The sequence below is a fragment of the Equus caballus genome, chromosome 19 (genome assembly GCF_041296265.1).
Source record: "Equus caballus isolate H_3958 breed thoroughbred chromosome 19, TB-T2T, whole genome shotgun sequence".
Lineage (NCBI taxonomy): Eukaryota > Metazoa > Chordata > Mammalia > Perissodactyla > Equidae > Equus > Equus caballus.
In genome coordinates this window covers 6172904-6199338 of record NC_091702.1, presented here as the reverse complement: position 1 = coordinate 6199338, position 26435 = coordinate 6172904, and the positions used below count along the sequence as shown (strand labels likewise).

At 41.7% G+C, this 26435-nt stretch overlaps 1 protein-coding gene across 1 annotated transcript; it reads left to right on the top strand.

Moving 5' to 3' along the window:
- On the top strand, window positions 1-25817 carry LOC138919057 (elongation factor G, mitochondrial-like). The gene is given in 11 exon segments (XM_070243067.1): window positions 1-442; window positions 1352-1504; window positions 2381-2513; window positions 3204-3408; window positions 5959-6075; window positions 8160-8310; window positions 12283-12440; window positions 12794-12878; window positions 21038-21175; window positions 22700-22801; window positions 23335-25817. Coding segments are annotated over 11 exon segments (1614 nt in total). The 5' UTR covers window positions 1-109; the 3' UTR covers window positions 23374-25817.
- The last annotated feature ends 618 nt before the right edge of the window (window positions 25818-26435 follow it).

The following is a 26435-nucleotide window of genomic DNA, read 5'->3' as shown; positions in this document are numbered from 1 at the left end:
CAACTGCTCTTTTTGTCACTTAAATTCTGTTAAAAAACGTTTCTCCAGGTTGCTACAGTTGGCACCACATCCCAAAAGGCTGCAGCGCTCTGGGAGCGTGCAAGGCTGGATGAGCTCGGTGAAGCGACTGCAGCTCCTCTTCCTCGTCGGCAGAGGGCGCCCGGGCAGCGGAGGGCGCTGCTCGGCCCTGAGATCCGGGAGCTCCTCCCTCTTTCCCTTCGTCCCTCCGCGCTCGCGTCCTTCGCCCCGGAAGTGCTCTTCAGGCGCTGCTGGCCGGCGTGACTTTGAAGGTCTCGCGCCGCGGTGCCGGTTGCTGAGCATCCCGGAGCCGCGGGTCCTGCGCGCCCGTTCTGCGCCGGCCATGAGGCTGCTGGGGACGGCCGCGGCCCTGGGGCGCGGGCTCCCGCGGGTCCCCGCCGCGCTGGGCTGGCAGGGGAGGCAGGTAGAGTGCCCGGGGAGCGGGGCCGAGCCCGGACTGTCCCCTGGCCGCGTGGCCCTCGGAGCGGCCCGGGCCCCTCTCCCTGTCCGTGCCGGCCGCGGGGCGCGCCCGGGGGGCTGGCGTCGGGTGGCGGTGGCCCGCTGTGCCCGGGCCTGGCGCGCGCGGCTCGCAGGCTTCCCTGGGTTTACTCTGGAGGCGCCCGGCGCCAGGGTTCCCATTAGTTTTACCCGCCGCTTCCAAGTTGTGCTTCCCTCTGCCCACAAGTGACCGCAGTGCACTTGGATGTGCAGCCCTGTAGGCAGTGGTTTACATTGTGTCTTAATTCCATAAAATGCAGGATTCTGCCCTGTCCCCCCCGCCCCGCCCCGAGTAAAATAAAGTTTAAAAAAAAGGCGTTAACTTTGTGTAGAAGGAATTGGAAACCTTTTGTGGGCTGCGTTAGAGCTGTCGGTACCACCGCGTGAAGCACGGAAGTCCTCGGACGGCCTTGCCAGCTGTGAACGAGACTAAGGGGGAAGGGGAAACAGCAGAACTTAAGATGAAAACTCTAGTTCCTGGTAAAGTAGTTGTTAGGATCTATCTTTCTGATTTTATTATCCCCAGTGTATACTTTCAAACCTATAACATTTGATAAAAGTAGTTGTCCCCTTTTAATTAATTACATAATTAATGCGAGCATCTTTTTCTGATTGGTTGATTATGTATTTGTTTTCAGGCTGTGTCTTCTCTGCTCTCCCCTGCAGCCTTCCCTTTGGTTGCGGGAGTTGCGGTGGAGACGTGCCCTCTTTAGCCTTTCCAAGCTGTGTCGTATGGTGTTTTGTGTCCGTTGAGTTTCTCTGGAGGAACGATGTCCACTGAACCCATGCTCTCTCTTAGAAAAGGTGCACTGAATTGATCGCTCTTACTTTTCAGGTTAATTGGAAGGTCTGCCGATGGTGTTCGTCAGGGGTGATTCCCAACGAGAAAATACGAAATATTGGAATCTCAGCTCACACTGATTCTGGGAAAACCACATTGACAGCACGGGTGCTTTAGTACACCGGCAGGATTGCAAAGATGCATGAGGTGTGTGGTTGTGGTGGGCTCCAGAGTAGTTAGAGCTTGGTTTTACTTGTTTTGTAGTTAATGGTTTGATAAACTTCACAAAACTTGAAAGGTTAAAAGAATGGTAACCGTGGATCTCTAGTCAGTCATATCACACAGAGGATTGCTCAAGTTGGCCTGAAATGTTGCTCTCAGGAATCCGTCTAGTCCATCACTGTGGGTATCCTGAGTAGATTGTCTTTTAAGAATGTTGTCAATATGATGTACCCTTCAACAGCCATTAAAATAGTATATACATAATTTTTAATGTTATTTAGAGATGTTTATAATGTTAAGTGGAAAAAATGGTTTTAAATAATATATAGTATGAGCTTGAGTTAAATACATATAGCAGAAAAAAATTTTTTTAAATCTTGAAACTCTCTTGAAGAAATTATTATATCATTGAGTGACTTAACTTTCCATTTAAAAATATTTCTTCAGATAAAAGATCGTCTTGTTAAATCATACGCTTTAAAAGCTGAATCCTTCCCACCTGGGCCTCAGACTCTACATGCAGCAGAGCAGGGCAGAACCCGTTCTCTGAACATCTGCTCCTGGACTAACACGAGGCCGGAGGGCAGGAGCGGGGCAGAGGGAGCAACAGTGGCTCTCAGACCAGGTGATTGCTCTGTGGGAGCCCTTGCTGGGAGCAGCAGTGAAAAGAGGGTTAGACAGTTCACAGAGGGTAAAACCTATTACCAGTTTTCTATTTCAAGAGATGATCTGGTTTGGTGATTAGGCTTCTTTGGAAATTGCCCAGTTAACCATCTGTGTTCTAGTTCCACCTCAGTAAAGACTTCTTTCCTTCTTGGAATATAGGGACAGAGAAATCTGAATCACTGTGCTTGTGTTTAGGTGAAAGGTAAAGATGGCGTTGGTGCTGTCATGGATTCCATGGAACTAGAGAGACAAAGAGGAATCACTGTTCAGTCAGCGGCCACCTATACCGTGTGGAAGGATGTCAACATCAACATTATAGATACTCCTGGTAAGCTGAGTTCTTGGTTTTGTTGCAGCTTATTTTGGCAAAAGCCCATTTAGTTCTTTTCTATTCTATGACCCAGCTCATTGTTGAGTATCAAATAATACTCTAAAGTGTGACTGTGAATTTCCTGTTAGAGAAATCTGACTTGGGACCTAGAGCATTTCGTCCTTATGTAGTTTCCTTGAAAAATAGTGCAAATAATTTGTGAGTGGGAAGGTTCTCACGTTTTATGTGTTGTAGCTGATCCAAAGGTGCCCATGTCCTGGTATCTTTTTGAAGTGATTTGGGGCTCTGGACCTTATGCTGGGTGAATGGTATGAGTGATTTAAGAAATCCACATTCTAGGGGCCGGCCCCGTGGCCAAGTGGTTAAGTTCGCATGCTCCCCTTCAGCAGCCTGGGATTTTGCCGGTTTGAATCCTGGGCGTGGACATGGCACCGCTCATAGGGCCATGCCGAGGCGGCATCCCACATGCCACAACTAGAAGGACCCACAACTAGAATATATATACAACTATGTACTGGGGGGCGTTGGGGAGAAAGAGGAAAAATAGAATCTTTAAAAAAGAAAAAAGAAATCCACATTCTAATTAGAAGACTTATGTCGTGAAAGATAAAAAACTTTTAATTTTGCGTGTTATAAAAAAATCAGACTGCTCTTTAAGACTCTCCCACACTTCTTTGTCTCATTTAGGGCACGTGGACTTCACAATAGAAGTTGAAAGGGCCCTGAGAGTGTTGGATGGTGCAGTCCTTGTTCTCTGTGCTGTCGGAGGGGTGCAGTGCCAGACCATGACTGTTAATCGTCAGATGAAGCGCTACAATGTTCCATTCCTAACTTTCATTAACAAACTGGACCGCGTGGGCTCCAACCCAGCCAGGGCCCTACAGCAAATGAGGTACCGAGCCTGAGAAAGGACAGGGGTTGTGACCATCTGGATAACAAACCTTACCTCCAGAACTACGATTGACTCAGCGTCACTGGAAAAAGAAATTTATTTATGTGAGTGACTTATCTTAGTAAGTGGAACACTGAGGTCAGTAGTTTGATTTGTGTTGTGATCTCATCAACTGCCTTCTCTGTAAAATGGTGAAAATATGACTTAAATTGTAGGGTTGTTGAAGGTGAATTCAGAAGACAATCTGGCAATTACTGTTTTGCTATAGTTAGAAAAGTCATAATCTAGAGTAGATTTTAAAAGTTTGTTAGAGCTGTTGACATGATTCCGACTCCTAGTGACACAGCAGAGTGGTGTCTTTCTGCGCCGTCCTCTCACCTTATGGCGCTACGTCAGAAGTATTCCGCTGCTATTCACAGGGTTTTCATGGCCACTTTTTCTGGAACTGGGTGACCAGGCTCTTCTTCGCAGTCTGTCTAGTCTGGAAGCTCCACTGAAACCTGCCCACCATGGGTGACCCTGCTGGTGTTTGAATTCCTGGTGGCAGAGCTTTCAGCATCACGGCGACATGCAGCCACCACAGTATGACAACCGACAGAGGGCTGGTGTGGTTCCCTAATGGGGAAACGAACTCAGGCGGCATGGTGAGAGCGCCAGATCTTACCACTGACCACCAGGCCTGGCTAGATCCTAAAAGTACTTGCATTTACTGAGACAAACCTAAAAGATCATCTTCAACTAATTTTAATTAATGCCCTTAGGTAGTCTGCTCTCTTCCCTTGCTCTCATGTGGTAACATATTTGCTGAGACACAGTAGCACTTCTTTCTGTGCCAGATGTTAGCCAGTGGTATTTGTGGCATTTTACATTTTGCACAATACTGTGTGTGTCACATAGCCTTGAGAAGAGTCCACGTTTCGCTCTTCACCCTTTGTAACTGTGTAAATGGAGCTGTAGCGTTCCCACTCAGCTTTCCCATGGCAGAGCTGATTGATGGGTGTAGGCAGTCGGGTTCGTGGTAGTGGAGAGACTGAGTGATGTGTCCAGTGCCAGGAGGGATGGTGCTGAGGACCTTTGTATCGCTGTGTGCACTCAGATGGAAGTGAGCTATTTGGGAACATGAGAATGAAATTTTTCTTTATTGGATGTTTGTCATATTTTCTTGGTAAAATAGAACGTTTTCACTTTTTTGCCTTTATTACTTATATTTTACTTGTGCTTGGCAGTAGTGGACTCTTCCCAAGTCTTTTTCTGAATTCCAGGAAAATTTTCTGTTAGCGTTTATTTTTCTACTTTGGTTCTTTAGTCTACTCTCTTTTTTTTTTTTTTTTCTGAGGAAGATTATTCCTGAGCTCACATCTGCCGCCAGTCCTCCTCATTTTGCACAGGAAGACTGGCCCTGAGCTAACTCCCGTGCCCATCTTTCTCTACTTTGTGTGTGGGACACCTACCACAGCATGGCGTGCCAAGTGGTGCCATGGGTTCCGAACCGGTGAACCCCAGGCCGCCGAAGCGGAATGTGTGTGCTTAACTGCTGCACCCTGGGCTGACCCCTACTCTCTTTAATCTGTTTTCCCATTTTGTAACTCTCATTAAACAGATTTTGAAACTCCTGAATCTCGCCTTCTTAACTTTTCTGCCATACTTTCTGTCTCCTTCTCATTTTGCACTGGGTTACAAGAGAATTCTTGAGGTCAGTCTTCCAGCTTACTACTCTGATATTCATCTGCATCCCTTCTCTTGTTTAGCCTGTAGTTTTCTTTTTAATTTCAGCAATTATATAGTTAATTTCCATAAACTTTCTCTTTTACTGCAACATCTTTGTTAATAGAGGTAATTACTTCTCATCTTTACACTTTATTTTCTTATAGTAACTCTCTCTTTGGACGTTAGTTCTATTTCTTGAACTCATGCCTCTTTTTCAAGCTATTGGTTTCCTTCGAATATTTGGTGATTGTTAGTTATCTATCCATAGTTACAAATGGGGGCCTAAAGTCTAGACTGGATGTTGGTAGCTGGAGCCCATTCCTTCTTGAGGGAGAAGCCCTGCTGGTGAGTGTGGCTTCTGTTCAGTGGTTGGCCTGAGTCGGGATACGGGCTGGTGACGAGTGTCTGCCTTTAGCACCTACTCTGAGAGTCTTCCCCTAAGAACTTCCTCTTCAGATGGCAGTACTCGGCTTCACGAGAGTCGGCTGATCCGAGAATGAGGCGTGGGCACAGTTATCCCACCATCTTCAGATTTCCTGGCTGACTACCCATTGACCTGTTCCTCCCCCTTCGGTTTCTGATCCAGGCTATTCTGGGGATCTGATGGCAAAACACTTACTTTAGAGTTCTTTTTGTTGCCTAAATAGGGTTGTGGCTTCCTGAGCACGAAGAGTTTGGTTGTCAGTCTGTCCCTGACTGCCGTATGTCTTCCAGTCTGACCTGCTGGTGACACCCCTCACTGTCCCACCTCATCTGCCATAGATTTCTTTTTATATTTATTTTGTCATTTCAGAGACATTTGGGGTGAAGAAAGAGGTAAACGTATGTATTTTTATTTTTCAGGTCTAAGCTAAGTCATAATGCAGCGTTTGTGCAGATGCCCATTGGTTTGGAGAGCGATTTTAAAGGGATTATAGATCTTATTGAGGAGCGAGCCATCTATTTTGATGGAGACTTTGGGTAAGTATTAAAAATATATTAAAATCTTACATTTTAAAAAGTATGAAAGAGAAGGAAAAGAATGAGTTCTTTAAACGCAGAGTAAACATCTTTTTGAAATGAGGCTGGGAGAATATCCTTTAAGCTGATTCTGTTCCAATGCCTTTAATCCTGGTTTCTTCCTATTTTGCTTAGTATTCATTCCAAGGGAGCATAGGTTAAGTTTTCGCTAATGGATTTCTATCACATTGTGCCCTGCCTGGTGTGGTGGAAGGAGGCCTTCAGCTTGGGCTAGGAATGCAATCTCTCTTTTTCAACTGATTTATTTATTCGTTCATTCATTCTGCAAACTTTTTTGGAGCAGCTGCTATGTCTTGGGTCTTGTGACAAAAACTATGAAGAAAATAGGGATCATAAATATTTTCTCTGCCTATTTCATGAGATTACAAAGATAAAAAGATTAATATGTAAAGGCGGTTAAAAATTGCACAGGTGTGGTTTGGGCAATATAAGAAGCAAATTGGTAACTTTTTGACATGGAATTTGGTCCATCAGTCCACTTTTGAGTGGCCTTTGCATACAAAGCACTATAATTGCCCAGTGGTTATCAAACCACAGCATTCAGAAAAATCCCCTGGAGAGCTTGTTAACGCACATGTTCCTGGATCTTCCTTCGGAGATTCTGATTCAGTACATCTAGGGTGGGGCCTGGAATCTGCGTTTCTGGAAAGCCCCCAGGTGATGCTGATGTTGCAAGTCTGCAGACCGCACTTTGAGTGGCACTAATCTAGACAGTGTGGGGAGTGGTAAATGACCCTTTGTTCTGAGGAGTGGCCCCAAGGGCCTGGCACTTTCTCCAAAGGTACTTCTTGAGGGATTTCCTTCCTCTGCTATGGAACTGGGATTGCTGGTCCTGCAGGTGGGTGATAGGGCCTATGATCAATTAGCTGTAGAGTTTATCTCATCTTGTAGTCAGGGAAAAGATGGAGGCTGTCCAGCGGATGAGGCATTTCTCTCACTTTTCGTGTGACAGCAACAAAGTTTGTCTGTCCTTCCTTAGAATGTAAGGCCCAAGAGGACACGGATTTTTGTCAGGCTTATTCCTTCATGTCCCTAGCCCCAGAACAACCTGGTACGTAACAGGGACTCAAAACATGTTGGTAGGTAAAGGATTAAATCCACTTCCCCAGAATTACCAGGGCACACGTTTCTGTCTTCTAAAGTGAAGGCTTGTCAACTTTGTTGTGCATCAGAACCCCAGGTGGAACCTCTTAATATACCTACCCCTGCTCAGCGCTGGCCCGCCGGGCATGTGTATATTCTGATGTGAAACGCTAAGGGTCAGGGAGCTTGCGGGAAGGAAGGAATTAAGCTCTAAAAGCTGTGAAGAGCATTCTTTAGGATAATAATTATTTTCTGATCCTTTGCAATTGGCTTCTTTTACTTTTTTTGATTTAGAAATGTGTTTTCTGAAAAGCTTATTATTTTTTGACATTAAGTTCCATTTTTAAAGAAATACTTTGAAAACTGTCAGACTATTGTTTCTAAGTGTCAGGTGTATCCATTTCTTGGTTGTGTATGTTTTATTTGTGACTCTTAGCTATTCGGCCCCTAGAGGAATGAAGCATTGGGATTAAAGTTGAAGAGTCTGCGTATTTAGTAACCTTTTTTTTTTTTTTTTACTGCAAAATGGGTTAGTCTGTGTTAAAAATTATGTGATTGGTTTGTTATTAATGGAAAGCAATGGAGTCGGGTCTCTGAATCTGCTTGTTAGAGACCATGATGTTCTGATTCATTTGGGCAATAAATTTTCAGGTGCTCACATGGGCTTTGGGGTCAGACTGGTTTCGAATCCTGCCGCTTCCATTCACTAGCAGGACACCCTTGAGCGGTTTGCTCTGGCTGTGTCAGTGAAGTATTTTGCCCACTGTTTTGTCTGAACTTTAAAGCCGTATGTTAATCTTATTTGCCATTATACTGCAAATATATCAGAGCTCTTTCTCATCTGAAAAAATATTTTAGCCACTGGTTTATCTTTTTCATGGGTGCTTTATGTGTTTAATCGAATATCCTCAAAGTACCAAAATAAACGTTTCTTTTCTTAGTCAAGTTGTTCGATACGGAGAAATTCCGGCAGAATTCAGAGCAGCAGCAGCTGACCGCAGGCAGGAGCTGATTGAGTGTGTTGCTAATTCAGACGAGCGGCTTGGTGAGATGTTCCTGGAAGAAAAAATCCCCTCTGTTTCTGATTTAAAGGCAGGTGCTGTCGAACTGGGCCTTAAGTTGACAAAGCACGAGGTGGGGGGTCTGGTTTGCAGCGAGGAGATGTGATGCTTTCTGATGGGCTTATTCATGGAATGTGAGTAAACTTATTTAACATGATTGCTTTCTTCAAAAAGTACTCGAGGGCTAGCCGTGTGGCCTAGTGGTTAAGTTCATTGTGCTCTGCTTTGGCTTCCCGGGTTTGGATCCCAGGGCAGACCTACACCACTTGTCAGCCATGCAAGTGTGTAAAGTGGAGGAAGACTGGCTCAGGGCCAGTCTTCTCAAGCAGAAAAAAGAGGAGGGTTGGCAACAGATGTTAGCTCAGGGCGAATCTTCCTCAGGAAAAAAATAATACTTGAGATGGTCTCGTACTCGTTTTTTTTAAGTAATGAGTTATGTAATATTTTTAAATGGAAAAGGAGTCATAGTTTGTTCTAGAAAAAAAGATACTTAAATAGCTAACCTCTTGGGTATGTCCTTATTAGAAAGAAAGAAGATATGTAGAGAAATGTTACAGCAATAAGAGAGGTTAAGAGACAAGGCTGCTAAGTGTTTGCTGACTGCATGTTGGTACTTACACTGTTGTACTGTTTGGAAGGCTGTATAGAGTCTTTCACTTCATTGCTCAACTCTTTACAAATAAAGAGAAGATCCCTGCCTAAGACTGGTAGCCATTTTTTGATTATATGTTTCTGCATAGAAGATAACAAATGACCAATAAGCACATGAAAAGATTCTTAAGATTGTGAACCATGAGGGAAAGCAAATCAAAACCACAATGAGATACTGCTTCATCCATTAGGATGGCTATTATTTCAAAAAAACAAAAAAGCAGATAATAGGTGTTGGCAAGGATGTGGGGAAATTGGAACCCTTGTGCATTGCTGATGGGAATGTAAAATGATATAACTGCTGTAGAAAACAGTATGGCAGTTCCTCAAAAAACTAAACAGAACTACTGTATGATCCAGCAATTGCACTTGTGTATACCCAGAAGAGCTGAAAACAGGGACTCAAACGTACTTGTCCACCAGTTTTGATAGCAGCACTATCCACAGTAGCCAGGAGGGGGAAATGACCCAAATGTCCGCCAATGGATTAATGGATAAGCAAAATTGGTATACACATACAATGAAATATTATTGAGCCTTTAAAAAGGAATAAGATTGTGATACATACTATGTGAATGAACCTTGAAGACATTATGCTAAGTGAAATAAGCTAGACACAAAAGAACAAATATTTGATTCCACGTATATGAGGTACACAGAACAGTCAAATTCCTAGAGACAGAAAGTAGAATAGTGCTAATCAGGGGCTGGGGAGGGGCCGAAGGGGGAGTTTACTGGGGACAGAGTTCCAATTTGGGATAATGAAAAAGGTGTGGAAATGGATAGTGGTAATGGTAAGATAGCAATGTGAATGTACATAATGCCACTGAACCGTAAACTTAAAAATGGTTAAAATGGTAAATTTTATTTTATGGACATTTTATCATTATAAAAAAATGACTGATATTCATTTTGTCTAACCACTTCATGCACTTAGCAGAAATCACGTAAGTAATTATTGTGTGTAAAACATTGCACTCATGGAGTTTCCAGGTCAGATGCCCAAGGAAAGAACTGTTGAAGCTGAGGATGCTTACTAATATATCTCATAACTTAGTCCTTTACCGCTCACAAAGCTCACCACCTCAGTTCTCTGATGAGTAGGGAACACAGTGTAGGAAGGGATAGGTCTGGCCATAAATAAAGTCAAGTATTGTGTCCTGGGAACCACAATAGAGTTAGGTTTTTATCTATTGAACAGAATGTGGAAGATCCCCACGACCACGCCCAGGTTTGTTGACTAGGAGGACTCGCAGGACTCAGGACATAGTCACACTCAAGGCTGTGATTTCTTACAGAGAGAGGACATACAGCAGAATCAGCACAGGGAATAGGCACGTGAAGTGAAGTCCAGAAGAAACCGTGTGTAAGCTTCCACGAGTTCTCTCGCAGTGTAGTCACGTAGGCGTGCTTGACTCCTCCAGCAGCAAGTTGTGCCTGCGCCTGTGAAATATCTACCAGGGAAGCTTCTCAGAAACTCGGTGCCTAAGGTTTTATTGGGGGCTGGTCACATGACACCCTCTACCTGGCATGCACCAATTCCTGGACTCCCAGAGGGAAAGCAGGTGTTTAGCATATACCACATTGTACAAACAGTCTTGGCCCGGTGAACCAGTCTTAGCACTTCTGGGAATGCTGGGCACCCTCCTGAAATCCTGGTTCCCAGACACCAGCCAGGGGCCAACCTTGCAAGCAGGCCATTCTAAGGATAGCACTTCCAGTCCTGCTGTGTTTAGTTTTCTGCACAGGATGCGTGGGTAACTTTAGTTTCTGTATTGTTGGATATATTATTATTAGAGACAGTGGAAGTCAACAAAGTGTTTCTTAAGAAAACAAGGGAAAATTTTGGAAAAGTACAGCTTTTGTTAGGCTGGTATAGGAATAGTTTTTCTATTTATCTACCACTCTCATTTGTTTCTCTATCCAATGGATGTAAAGTAAGCATGGTAAGATTCTTATATGCCCCTACTTGCGTATAAGAGAGGGGTGGAAGGTCAAGGATGTGACCATGTGGCCTGGGTAGCCTCGGTGGTTAGTGACCTAGCCATTTTTGGTTCCTAGCAATGGCAAAATCAAGTTGCTAAGGTAGTTTCAAATAGTAATTGTTTTTTTGCCGTGCATGTTTTCCCCTGTTCTGCTCTGTTTTATCATGCTAGCTGTTATCTTACTTTTCATTTTCGTGATGTTTAAAAATTTTGGTTATAAATATTTTTCTTTAAGCTTTTTGAGGGTAGTTTTTTTTTTTTCATGAGGACTGACAAATAACTGTATGCTGGCTCCGTATTTCTGCAGAGGTAGGTTGTGGCCACAGCACTGCCCTTGGCCTCTTTCAGCTGCAAGAGCTGACGCTCCACTGCTGATGCTTGGAGACCTCCTGGGCCATTCGGGCACCTGGGGATGCAGCCTGAGGCCCACTGATAGGGCTTGCACTAAAGCCTGGCTCTCGTTATTGTAGAGCCTCTTACTCTCATTGCCCTTTATGATGAGTGATCCGTACCGCTGGACTTCCTGTATGTATGTTCTTTTAAAAAATAAATAAATAAACAATCAAGTGTTTTCTAAGGTATGCCTTTTTTTGGTAAGGAAGGTTGGCCCTGAGCTAACGTCTGTTGCCAATCTTTCTCTTTTTTTTCCTCCCCAAAACCCCAGTACATAGTAGTATATTCTAGTTGTAAGTCCTTCTAATTCTTCTATGTGGGATGCCACCACAGCATGGCTTGATGAGTGGTGTGTAGGTCCCTGCTGGGGATCCAAACTGGTGAACCCTGGGCTGCCAAAGTGGAGGGTGCGAACTTAACCACTGCCCCTCCAGGCCGGCCCCAAGTGTTTTTAATAGATGATACTTTCATATGGTTTAAAATTTTTTAAAGTATACAAAGATATACAGTAAAAAATCTCCCACCTGTCTCCCCTCTGCTCAGTTCTCTGCCCCTCCCTAAAGCAGGTTACTGGTAAATGGTTTCTGTTGTATCTTTCCAGAGATTTTTTTTTGCATATGTATAACTTTTCCCTCTGTTTTGTGCAATTGTTAGCATACTGTTCACACTCTTCTGTGTATGTGTCTATTTTCTATGTGTATGTATCTTTTTTTGCCAAATTGAAAATTAGTGACATTCCAAGAATGTTGAAAGCCGTTGTACAGTACGTAGCTTCCAAGCCCTGAAAAAGGAACTGATTTTGTTTCTTTTTCTTTGTATTTTGACCTTAAGTTATAGAGAACCTGATGCTAGTCTCCGCTAGAGCCAGTACTCCAGAGAGTATCAATGCATTTCATTCATTTGTTGGTTTATAATTGATCTGAAACAAAAAATGTAATTTTTAAGATTAATCATTAAATTTTTTTCTGTTGCAGCTTGCAATCCGAAGAGCTACTCTAAATAGGTCCTTTACTCCTGTCTTTTTGGGAAGTGCCTTGAAGAACAAAGGCGTCCAGCCTCTCTTAGATGCTGTTTTAGAGTATCTACCGAATCCATCTGAAGTCCCGAATTATGCTCCTCTTCATCAGGAGGAGTAAGTCTTGCAAACTGACTCCTAGTTTCTGCAGAAATACGTTAACACTTACGCAATATGAAAGCAATGGTTCCTTTAAGAAACAGACTTTTTTAAGCACGCATTGATTATTTTTCTTTCCTGTCTCTCCCAGATAATTTCTGTATTTTTTAGTCTGCTCTGGTCCTGTCACCATGTTGTAACTAAGCCCAAGGAAGTTATTCTTACTGATCTCTTTCAAAGAAATTTCATTTATGTGAGGTCAGAAACGTTTAACACACGTGCATTTTCTTAGCTAATACTCTGATGAAATAAATTGATATAAAAAGTATTAAATATTGCATCTCATAGATTTATGTTTCTTTTATTTTAAGTGATTCAAAAGAAAAAACCAAAATCTTAATGAACTCCAAAAGAGACAGTTCTCACCCATTCGTAGGCCTGGCTTTTAAACTGGAGGTAAGTTGCTTTCTAATGTATTTAACTGCTGTAGGTAGAGATTTTCTTTTCTTTTAGGTTTTTATTCCTATTATAAATTGACTCATAAAAGATTGGGTTACAGGGTTCTCTGCTATAAAGTTACTCTTTTTTCCCCCTTTTGATACTGACTCTTTAGAAGGAAGTTACTATGCACAGCCACAGTTAAGGGGTGGGGCATCAGCTCCCCCTCCTGGAAGGAGCAGCATCTACATTAACTTACTGGGGATTCTTCTATATGGGAGAGTTGTCTCTTCACCCCCGTTTATGTGTTTATTCAGTCATTAATTTATATCAGTATGGATTCATGGATATTTATTTGTAGTTTGAGTTGTAATCCAGTAGTATGTCACTTATTCTGTTGCCCAGCTTTGGCCAGTGGAGCTCTTTCCGTTGGCTCCTGTGTCTCTTTGACGTTCTTCAATGTTTTGCTTTTTTGAATACTTCCTTACTTTGTGGCATTACATGGCCCAAGCCCTAGAATCAGCCATTTCTCTAGGAGCCCTGATTCCTTTTAATCAAGAATAGTATTAGGAACCAAGATTTGAGCATGGAGTGTGCTTTTTGTTGGGATATTGTTGCTTCTGGTCCTAATATTTTAAGTGGGGAAAAATGATGGATAAGTTAGAAGTGTGAAGAGTGGTTATTTCTGGGATGGAATTTTATTTGGGGACTTTTTCCTAGTTTTTATTTTTAAATTTTTACAATCTACTTCTTATTACTTCTAAAATGAGAAAATAATTTTAAATTCAAAAGTAGAAATAACTGTGCAGTGACAATTTTATGCATAAAGCTTTTAAAAGTAGGTATTTAGGAATGCTTTCTTAGCATCCCAGAATAGTGATTATTCAGTTTAAAGTATGGAATGTTTTAATATTTAATGGTTTGTATTGCCAGATTGCTTTCATACTCTCAGAATTAATGTACTAGGTTATTTCAATGAGTCTTGTTCAAATTGAGTATTATTTATTAAAAATCAGTACTGATTTCATACATGAAAATGGCATTTTAATATTTCATCTTGCCTTAATTCCTAATGATAGAGAATATTTTTTCATATACTGTTTATGCAGTTGCATTTCCTTTTTTGTAATTGTTTCTTTATTTCTTTTGTCTTTCCTTTTTTAAAATTAGAGTCAAAGTGTTTTACTTATTGGTATGAGCTTTCCCTAATAAAGTTCTCTTTTAAAACAATTAGCGGTTTAAAATTTATATAATCAAATATATGTCTTTATCTTGAGTCATTCTCTCATTTTTAACTGCAGAAGCCCTGCTCTTTGAATATATTTTGTAAATATTTCTTTAGTTTCCTCTGCTTTGTTTATTGGTTGTTAAACCGGCTGGAATTTGTTTTGCTGTGTGCTGTGAGGTAGGGTCTAAGTGGATCTCCTCTGCCTCCAAAGAGAAGACCCATTGTCTCGTTACCAGGTTTTGAACAACGTTACACTTTTCCATTGATTGTCATGTTTTTTTAATCATTATTGACAAATGAATTAAACATTTTAGATTTTTTTTTTTTTAAAGATTTTATTTTTTCCTTTTTCTCCCCAAAGCCCCCCGGTACATAGTTGTATATTCTTCGTTGTGGGTCCTTGTAGTTGTGGTATGTGGGACGCTGCCTCAACGTGGTTTGATGAGCAGTGTCATGTCCGCGCCCAGGATTCGAACCAACGAAACACTGGGCCGCCTGCAGCGGAGCGCGCGAACTTAACCACTCGGCCACGGGGCCAGCCCCAAACATTTTAGATTTTTAACTATGCTCTATGGACTGTTCGGTCTAATTGGTGCTAGTTCCATACTTTTTAAGTTTTGGAGTATTTAATTTTTTTAAATATTAGTCAGGGTTAGTTTCTTCTCATTGCCATAGTTTTTAAAGTTTCTATTTTTAACCATTTTTCTAAGTAGATTTTAAATCACTTATCAAATGTTTATATATTCCTCTTGGGATTTTGGTTGCTATTGTGTTAAACCCATAAATTAATGTGGGAAAAATTGGTAACTTTTAAATATATATCTAATTGATTAGTGTTACTGTTCAGGAGGAATTGATTCTTGAGTACTCATTTTATATTCAGTCACTTCACAGAACTCTTACTTAGATAGCTTTCCAGGTGATTATCAAAGGGTTTTTTAGATGTATAGTACAATCTTACCATTTCTAATGATGTTTTTGTTGTCTTTCCAATAATTATACCTTATTTTTGTGTCTTATTTTATTAAACTGAACTTATGAAATAATATTAGAAGGCAAAAGCATACTTCCTAATTATATAAATAATTAAAATTTTCTTTTAATAACTTTTATTTTGGAGGAAACAGAAGTAGTATCTTGGATTGTGATACCAAAAAGAATAACAACAACCATTTAACTTATCTTATTCAAAGCTAGTATTAAGGTAGTTTATGACAAACCAAAACATGTATATAAGATGTACTACTAAGATTGATAGGAAATATTTGGAGGTAGTGTGAAGTTCTCCTAAGTTTGATTACTTTTATTATTATTTATTTGATTGAGGTCGCTTTGGTTTATAACATTGTATAAATTTCAGGTACACATCATTATATTTTAATTTCTATGTAGAGTGCATTGAGTTCACCACCAAAAGTGTAGTTTCTCTCTGTCGCCATACACGTGTGCCCCTTTACCCCTTTTGCCCCCCCAGCCCTCTACCACCTGCTGCTCTGGTAACCACCACTCTGTTCTCCTTATCTGTGTGTTTATCTTCCACATAGGAGTGAAGTCATATGGTAATTGTCTTTCTCTGTGTGACTTATTTTGCTTAGCATAATACTCTCAAGATCCATCAGTGTTGTCACAAATGGCACTATTTCATCTTTTTTTATGGCTGAGTAGTATTCCATTGTGTATATATACATATACCACATCTTCTTTATCTGTTTATCCATTGATGGGCACTTAGGGTGCTTCCAAATCTTGGCTATTGTGAGTAATGCTACAGTGAACATAGAGGTGCATATATCTTTTCAAATTAGTGTTTTCATGTTCTTTAGATAAATACCCAGAAGTGGAATAGCTAGATCATATGGTATTTTCTATTTATAATTTTCTGAGTAATCTCCATACTGTTTTCCGTAGTGGCTGCACCAATTTACATTCCCACCAGCAGTGTATGAGGATTCCTTTTCCTATACATCCTCTTCAACACTTATTTCTTGTCTTTTTAATAAAAGCCATTCTTACAGGTGTGAGGTGATATCTCATTGTAGTTTTGATTACCTTTCCCTAATAGTTAATGATGTTGAACATCTTTTCATGTGCCTGTTGGCCATCTGTTTATCTTCTTTGGAAAAATGTCTGTTCTTATCCTCTGCCCACATTTTGATTGGGTTGTTCATTTTTTTGATGTTGAGTTAAATGTTTTTGATGTATTTTGGATATTAACCCTTTATCAGATATATGATTTGCAAATATTTTCTCCCAGTTGGTGAGTTGTCTTCATTTTCTTGATGGTTTCCTTGCCATGCAGAAGCTTTTTGGTTTGAAGGACTCCCATTCATTTATTTTTTCTTTTGTTTCCCTTGCCTGAGTAGACATGATATTCAAAAAGATGCTGCTAAGACTTATGTCAAAGTGTACTACCTATGTTTCCTTCCAGGAGTTTTATGGTTTCAGGCCTTACATTTAAGTCTTTAATCCATTTTGAGTTAATTTTTGTGTATGGTGTAAGATAATGGTCTATTTTCATTCTTTTTCACGTGGCTGTCCAGTTTTCCCAACACCATCTGTTGAAGTGACTTCCCTTTCTGCATTGTATGTTCTTGGCTCCTTTGTCAGAGATCCGTTGTCCATAGATGTGTGAATTTATTTCTGGGCTCTCAATTGTGTTCCATTGATCTGTGTGTCTGCTTTTCTGCCAGTACCATGCTGTTTTGATTACTATAGCTTTGTAGTATATTTTGAAATCAGGGAGTGTGATACCTCCAGCTTTGTTCTTTTTATCAGGATTCCTTTGGCTGTTTGGGGTCTTTTGTTGTTCCACATATATTTTAGGATTCTTTGTTTTATTTCAGTGAAAAATGTCCTTGGGATTTTGATAAGGATTGCATTGAATCTGTAGATTGCTTTAGGTGATATAGACATTTCAACTATGTTAATTCTTCCAATCCGTGAGCACGGAATAGCTTTCCATTTCTGTATGTCTTTTTCAGTTTCTTTCAATAACGTCTTATGTTTTCAGTGTATAGGTCTTTCACCTCCTTGGTTAAATTTATTCCTAGGTATTTTCTTCTTTTTGTTTCAATTGTAAATGGAATTGTATTCTTAATTTCTCTTTCTGCTAGTTCATTGTTCGTGTATAGAAATGAGACTGATTTTTAAATGTTGATTTTGTACACTGCAAGTTTACTGTACTTGTTAATTATTTCTAATAGTTTTTTGGTGAATTCGTTAAGGTTTTCTATATATAGAATCATGTTATCTGCAAATAGTGGCAGTTTTACTTCTCCCTTTCCAATTTGGATCCCTCTTCTTTTTCTTGCTTAATTGCTCTGGCTAGCACTTCTAAGAGTATGTTGAGTAAGAGTGATGAAAATGGGCATCCTTTTTGGGTTCCTGTTCTTCGAGGGATGGCTTTCAGTTTTTCGCCATTGAGTATGGGTTGGCTGTGGGTTTATCATAAATGGATGTTGAATCTCGTCAAGTGCTTTTTCTGTATCTATTGAGATGATCATGTGATTTTTATTCCTCTTTTTGTTATTGTGGTGAATCACATTGATTGATTTGTGGATGCTGAGCCATCCATGTGCCTGGAATAAATCCCACTTGATCGTGGTGTATGAGCCTTTTAATGTATTGTTGTATTTGATTTGCTAATATTTTGTTGAGAATTTTTGCATCTATGTTCATCAGTAATATTGGCCTGTAATTTCCTTTTTTGTGTTGCCCTTGTCTGGTTTTGGTTTCAGGGTAATATTGGCCTTGTAAAATGAGTTAGGAAGCATCCCGTCCTCTTCATCTTTTTGGAAGTCTTTGAGAAGGATAGGTCTTAAGTCTTCTTTGAATGTTTAGTTGAATTCACCAGAGAAGCCCTGTGGTCCTGAAGTTTTGTTTTGTGGGAGGTTCTTCATTACTTCTTCAATCTCTTTATTTGTGATTGGTCTATTCAGATTCTCTATTTCTCCTTGATTCAGCTTTGGGAAGTTGTAAGAGTCTTAAGAATTTATCCATTTCTTATATGTTATCCAGTTTGTTAGTGTATATCATGTATAATGTATATCATGTATATCATGGTGCATAGCTTTTGATGGTATTCTTATAATCCTTTGTATTTCTTTGGTATCTGCTGTAATTTCTCCTCTTTCATTTAAATATATATTTAAATAAAATATTTAAAACTGATTTTATTTATTTGTGCCTTCTCTCTCTTTGTAATTTTTTTGTTGGGGAAATTGGCCCTGAGCTAACATCTGTGCCAATCTTCCTCTATTTTGTATGTTAGTTGCCACCACAGCATGGCTTCATGAGCAGTGTGTAGGTCTGTGCCCAGGTTCCAAACCTGCGAACCATGGGCCCCTAAAGCATAGCTCGTAAACTTAACCACTACACCACCAGGCCAGCCCATGAGCCTTCTCTCTTTTTTTCTTAGTCTGGCTAAGGGTTTGTCAATTTTGTTTATCTTTTCAAAGAATCAGCTCTCAGTGTCATTGATCCTTTCTATTGTCTTTTTAGTCTCTATTTCATTTATTTCCACTCTGATTTTTATTATTTCCCTCCTTCAACTGACTTTGGGTTTTGTTTGTTCTTCTTTTTCTAGTTCTTTTAGGTATAGTGTTAGATTGTTTATTTGAGATTTTTCTTGTTGCTTGAGGTAGGCCTGTATTGCTATTTAGTTCCCTCCTGGTACCACTTTTCTGCATCCCATAAGCTTTGCTATGTTGTGTTTTCATTTTCTTTTGTTTCCAGGTATTTTTTGACTTCTCCTTTTATTTGTTCATTGATCCAATAGTTGTTCAGTACATGTTTAGTCTACACATATTTGTGACTTTTTCAGCTTTCTTATTGTAGTTCATTTCTAGTTTCATAGCATTGTGATCAGAAAAGATGCCTGATATGATGTCAGGTGTCTTAAATTTATTGAGGCTTGTTTTGCTTCCCAATGTATGGTCCGTCTTTGAGAATGTTCTTTGTGCCCTTGAGAAGAATGTATATTCTGCTGCTTTGAGATGGAATGTTCTGTATACATCCATGAAGTCCATCTGGCCTAGCATTTTGTTTAAGGCTAGTGTTCCTTGTTGACCTTCTGTCTGGATGATCTGTCCATTGTGTAAGTGGGGTGTTGAAGTCCCCTACTATTATTGTCTTGCTGTCAGGACAGGGTATTCTTGGCTGACAGTTTTTATCTTTCAATATTTTGAATATATCATTCCACTCTGTCCTGGCCTGTAGAGTTTCTGCTGAGAAATCTGCTGATAGCCTGATGTGGGTTCCTTCGTATGCTATTTTCTCTGGCTGCTCTTAATATTCCTCCTTTGTTGTTGACTTTTGGCAGTTTTAATGTAAAGTGCCTTGAAGAAGGTCTTTTTGCATTGAGATAAGTAGGGGTTCTATTAGCTTTATGGACTTGTATATCCAGTTCGTTCCTCAGTTTTGGGAAGTTCTCAGCTGTTATTTCTTTGAATAAGCTCTCTGCTCCTTTCTCCCACTCTTCCCCTTCTGGGATACCCATTGTCCTTATGTTGCTTTTCCTGAGTTGGATATTTCTCCATTTTCTTCATTTTTAAAAAATCTTAGTTCTTTCTCCTCTTCCACCTGAATCATTTCTAGATCTGTCTTCAAGCTTGCGAATCCCTTCTTCCATATGGTCTGCTCTATTTCCAATGCTTTCTAGTTTTTTTCATCTCATTAATTGTGTTCTTTATCTCCAGAATTTCTGGGGGGTTTTTAGTTTCAGTCTCTTTGGTGGAGTGCTCCTTCTGTTGATTTTATTCCTGAGCTCATTGAACTGTGTTTCTGAGTTTTCTTGTAACTCAGTGAGTTTCTTCATGACAGCTATTTTGAACTCTGTCAGTTAGATCACAATCTTCCGTGACTTCCAGTTTGGTCTCTGGAGGGTTGTTGTTTTCCTTCTGTTCTGTGTGTTGCTGTGCTTCCTCATGGTGGGTGATGAGTTCATCCCCTGCCAGCGCATTCATGGTGGTACCCACCTTTCTTATTTGGGCACGGCTTTGGTTACTTTGATTCTGAGGTGCTTCTGGTTGCATTTCAGAGCCTGCACTTTCCACCCTCCACTGCCTCTGCCAGAGGCATCGTCAGTGCCCTCTTGTGCTGCTTGTGCCTGCGAGGTTGCTGCTTATGATGTCCCCACAGTCGTGGGTGTTGCCACTGGGGTCACCAGGCTGCAAGCACCTCTGCTGGGTCTCGTGTTCCTCCACTAGCTCTCTGTGGGCTCTCCACAGGCTCGGGTGCTGCTGCCCCGTGCACCACCTGTGCTGCTGCTCCCAGGTTATCTGGGGATGCTGGCAGTACTACTACCAGAGGCACTCAGTTCACAGGTGTTACTGCCAGTGACTGAGGTCTGGGGTCTCGTGTGCAGCCCCTGCTGCTGGTAGGGCTGGTGTCAGGAGTGCTGCCACTAGAGGATGGGTGACAGGTACTGCTGTGACTCCTGGAGCCTCAGGTTGCAGGTGCCACCCGCCACTGCAGGGGAAAGGAGAGGGGTTAAGTCACAAGTGCCACTGCTGGGAGAGGGGCAGGGGCTGAGCCAAAACTGCTGTTGCTGCTCGTGCAGCCTCTGGTCTCCAGTGCCACTGTGCTTTTTGAAACTTCAGGTCAGGACACCACCACAAGGGGTATCTGCATTTTAGATGCACCCTTGCTGCTGGGAGGGCTGGTGTTGGAGTTGCCAATACTAGAGGAGGACACCGGGGCTGCTTCCCTAGTTCCACTGCCTCCCAGAGGTCCAGTCCACCCACCTTCAGGTGTTTATATGTCTGGATCTCTCAGGGTTTCTGGTGTGCTGTGCACCTTTTGTTTGTCATTCGATCTCCTACTGGCTGTAACTTAGAGGGGAGACACAATGGGAACAGCTCACTCTGCCATGATACTGACATCACTCCTAATTTTGATTTTTTTGTTTCTTTTTCATTTCTTTCTACCCTTACCCAATCTTGACTTCTAGGCAGGTCGTTTTGGACAGTTAACTTATGTTCGCAATTATCAAGGAGAGTTGAAGAAGGGTGACACCATCTATAACACCAGGACAGGAAAGAAAGTGCGAGTGCAGAGGCTCGTTCGCATGCATGCCGACATGATGGAGGCAAGTACAGTCATTGCTGTGAGGTCCAAAATTTCTCTGATGTCCGTGAAATACATCTACCTTCTTGGTATCCTGAACCCCATGGGGAAATCACTTCTATTGAACATGTTTTCCTGGCTTCTTTCTTTTTAATTAGCTGTGCTACAGGTCTGATGGAGCACTTTGGTAAAGGTTAAATCAGCAGATGATAAGAACACATTCCACACCACTATTTGTGAGTTAGCTGTATTTCCTCAATGGCCGAGGTTAAGGAGAAGGGACAGTTTGGTCCCTGAGACTCAGAACACAAGATTCAGCCCTTAAGAGCTATCATTACAAAGAGTATAATAGGTTTTTAGGACAGTGGAACTGTGGTTCTCAAAGGTAAGTGAGAGTAATAAATTCACACATAATTTCCCACATTGTTTAGTGGATTTACTTTCTGAAATATGGTGGATGTGAAAGTTCTTTTTAACCCTAGAGTTTTGTATTCGTAGAACCAGCCCCTTGACAGGTCCCATTGGTGCTGGAATCTCTCTGAAGATTGAAAGCCTTTTGAGATCTGGTCTGGAAGATGAACTTCGGCTTAGGGCTTGAATGCTTGAATTGGCTCTGAGTCTGTCCTGGCCTTCTCTTGTCCACGGGGTTAGGCCTTGGCAGGAGTACCAAGTGTGTGTGATTGTCTTCTACTCTCAGCCTTTCCCAGTTCAGCTCTGTATTCCTGGAGAAATTTAGTTGTCTAAGCAAAATCTTGACGTTCAGAAATTTTTGGTGGCCATAACTTTTGTGTCTCCTGGGGCATAAATAGGCAGTCTCGATCTTGGGCAGCATTGCTGTTTTCTGAGATGGGCAACAGGGGCAGGCTGGAGGGGTTAGTGCTGGCACTGCTGTTTCATGGGCCAGAAGCTAGGCGATCTGTACAGCTGTGTAACCGTTACAGACAGACACACACACTTGCTCCTTCACAGTCAGTCGCAGCTCATTCACAGCTGTTCAGAATGAACTGTTAGTATAAAAGGACAAAAAGCAGAAAGCTTAGAGGCACCAATGCTTTGTTCTTAGAGTTCCTGTGTTTTCTTAACTGCTTACACCTGTGAGAAATTGATTATTTTAAGTACAATGGGCTCCATTCTCCTTGTTTTCAAAACTTCCTTTGCAGGTTTTCCGTGTAAGCCTTTGCCATACACATCTCATTGGACTATGGCAGCACATATAGTACATGCTTTTTAATTCAATAGAAATCGCTTTAGAACTGTGAGGCTCTGTGTTCTGTCAGTGCTGCAGATCCTCCAAGTCATGAGGCCATATCTCTGAGTTTCTTGTCGACTGAGATGTGGTTTAAAGAGGGGCCCTGTTTAAGGTGTTTTGCTGTGGTTGATTGGCGGTGTTGCAGTGGTTGTAGCTAATTCATTCTTTGTAGAATTCATGGTGAGATTCTGCCCTGTTTATTTATGAACAATGTATTTATTCTGCAGTTACTTTTTAGTTACCATGCCCTGATTTGTATTACTTGCGAGTATCATTTTGTGTTCTTTCTTTATTTAGGATGTTGAGGAAGTGTTTGCTGGAGGCATCTGTGCATTATTTGGCATTGACTGTGCTAGTGGAGACACATTCACAAACAAAGACAATAGTGGTCTTTCTGTGGTGAGTCATTTAATTTTAAAGCTGTTTATCACTTGAGTTTCAAAAGTCTGTGTTTCTATGTAGTACCTTTAGTACCTCAGAAAAACAGCCACTGAGGTTTTCATTGAGTGCCATAGGCATCACGTATAGTTTGGCTGTGGCTCTTTAAATGTCCCCTAGACACAGCTGGACCTGTAGCTCTGACTCCTCTGCCTCCCCATTTTGGGTGCCTCTCTAATTGCCGTCACCAGCATCAGGCTAGTCCCAGTGGAGTGCCAGCTCTTTATTAACTCAGCAACCAGAGGGCGGGCCCTCAAACCCCAGGAGAACTGCTGGACCAGACTGTAACGTTTAGGCTAGACCTGGGGAGAACAGAACAGGACAGAACCATGGTCTGAAGGCAAGATGCAGCTAGACAGCATGACTGACTGCAGCCTGCCCTGTGGCACTCACACAGGTGCCTTTTCAGCATCAGCGACCCAGAAGGGAAGAACGTGCTCGGCAGCCGCTGCCTTTGAATCCCCTTCACTGACTCCCCTTTTTTGCCTCTACAGGAGAGCAGCCTCTCCTACAGTATGACCACTTGTTCGTGAGGCTGGTTCCTCTCCTGAATTCAGTAAAGAAAGAATATGAGTACTTAGGGGACAGGTAATTTGCAGTGAAGGAATTTACAGTGGGTCGTTTATGTAAGAACTGGTCCAACGCTAACAAGTGAGCACTATAATAGCTCCTGTATACAATGATGAACTCATAATTTTGTAATTTAATTTTTTTGTATAAAATATTCTCTAATGTCTATGGTTTTACAAATGATTTAAGATACTACAAAAATCACACAGGAGGGCACTGATAGCTCTTCAGTGCTGGGAGCTTATTCCACAGACCACCCCGGCGGTGGTTTCGAAGGTCTGTGCCTGTGGAGAGAAGGGGCCTGGAATGCCCTACTATCCAGTAATTTTACTCCCAGGTGTATATACTAGAGAAACTCTTGCAGGCATGCACCAAGAGAGAATACAAAATTAATTTATGAAATCATTGACCATAATAGCAAAAAACTACAAACTCAAACATCCACAGAAAGAAGATGAATACATAAATTATAGAACAGTCACCGAGTGGAATGTTAGATAGAAGTGATAGAAATGATAGAAAATGATAGAACTATGTGTAACCACATGGAAGGATCTAGAAACATAATATTGAGTGAAAATATACGGACCAGAGAACTATCTACAGTAAGACACCATTTTTATAAGCTCAAAATGAAGCAAAACTGAAAAACATACTAGTTAGGGATACAGAGATATGTGATGAAGTTATTTTTAAAAAGACAAGGGGAGGGGATGATAAAACACAAAATTCGGGATAGTGGTACCTGTGGTGGACAGGCAGGGAGGTGGGATAGGGCAAGAGCTCCTGGGCCGGGACAAGGATCTTGGTCACAGTGCAGTTTCTAGGTCAGGTGGCGGTTGGTGGGTGCAGCACTCACGGTCGCTGCGCTTCCCAACACTTCCATGTGCTCTTCTGTATGTAGAGTTTCAAAGGTTTACATACATAAGCGTATACTGAGAGAATATTAGTACGAGTCCTACTCGATACTCAACGCATATTTACGTGCAGATAGCAGGAACAATATAAGAACACTAACCACACTGATAATTGGGAGATTGAAAAATGTGCAGAGAATTTCTGTATGTATGAAAGGTTCATTTAAAATTTAATTCAGGGGATTTTTATTACATTCAGAGGCTCAGACGATAAGGCACCTTACATTTGAGTTTTATAACTTTGTAATAAGTGGCAAAAACAAAAAGAAAGGAGGACATCATGGGACAACATCATACTGGAAAATAGATTTATTTTTTATTAAACTGTGTCTTAAAGATTTCTTAAACCTAAGAGCTACAACTCTGAAAGTTTTTCTGAGAATATATTACTTCTAAAAGCTATATTTTATGTTCTTTGTATACTTGGAAGGCTAACATAAGTTGCGTAATTGAAAATGATAATTACCTGGTGACTCTTTTGTCCTTATTATTATATCTCATGAAAACTTAGGATTGCAATTAGCTCTTTATTCATTACCACGTCGCTTGTAATGGTAAAATGTGTGCATAATGTACATCCCATGGCACTTCTTTCTTCCCTGTGAAATTCAGACAGTATTTTACTCTAGCAACAGATCTTTTAGGCTTTACATAGAGACGGAGCTTACCTACACTTGTCTTCTGCCCCACAAGAGTTTTTAGTGGATGCGGTCAATATTTATAGAGCAGTGCTGGTCCCAAAGGCTGACGCCAGAATTGTGGAATAGGACCCCGTGTATTCTTTCTGAGATTTCTGTAACAGAGATCTACTGAAATGTTATTAGAGAAATACAAAAATTAGACTAATCATCTCAGCATCCCCGGGCAATCAGTGGATGTTAGAGTACTGAATCGGTGGTCAGAACTGAGCTTGAGTTTCCAACTTCTTATTTGCTGAATTGTGATATTCATTTAACATCTTTGTGCCTCATTTTCTTCATATTAATAAAGTGATAAAAGCTCCTTTATTCTCCTCATAGGATTGTTAGGAGGCTGGAAGTCAATACACATGAAAAGACTTTACAACCTCAAGGAATATGCAAATATTAGTTTGTCACTAGAGGAAGGTGTTTTTTATTAAACAAACATAGTAAGATTCAGAGTAAAATATTAAAAAAAGCATATTTAGGCCTTTTAAAAATTACTATGTAAAGTACATGAATTTCTCAGCAGAAAGAAGATGCCTATAGGGTCTGCTTGAAAAATCATTTTATTGATTTTCACACAAACGAACTACAGATCTTCCCTGACTTACAGTGGGGTTACATCCCGATAAACGCATTGAAAGTTGAAAATATCGTAAGTCGAAAATGCATTTAATACATCTAACCTACTGAACATCTTAGCTTAGCCTAGCCTACCTTAAATGTGCTCAGAACACCTACGTTAGCCTACACTTGGGCAAAACATCTTACACGAAGCCTATTTTACAATAAAGTGTTGATATCTCATGTAGTTTATTTATTTATTTGTTTGTTTTTGAGGAAGGTTAGCCCTGAGCTAACATCTGCCGCCAATCCTCCTCTTTTTGCTGAGGAAGACTGGCCGCGCCGGCCACGCTGGGAGGCTCCCTGTCCCTCCGGGGAACGGCAGCGCCCAGGGGAGCCTCCGTGCCGGAGTCCCCTGCTCGCGGGTGGCAGCTCGCAGAGGCAGCCCCTCGTCGCCCTCCGGGGGCGAGAATCTTAGCGACCTCCAGGCGCCCCAGTCCTCACTTGCTGTCCTCCTCCAGAGGGTCTTGGCCCGTCGCGAGGAGGCTGCGAGGCCCCGATCCTCCTCGCCTCGGGGGATCCGGGCAGGCCCCCGCCACCGAACCCCAGCGGCCGGCCCGCTCCGCCCCGCTTTCCGAGGCGGCAGACGTGCGTCCCTTCTCACTTGCCTTATGCGGGCGACGCGGGGACGGCGCTACCGCGCGGCCTGCCGGAGGGGGGCGCTCACGGCCGGGCCTCTGCTTTCCAGCCGGCGGCCGCGGCTCCCGGGCAAGGAGCGTGACGACGACCAGGGTCAGTGTCGTGTTGTCCCGGGAGCCCGCGCGGGAGGAGGAACCAGCGTCCGCTCGAGCTGGGTCGTGG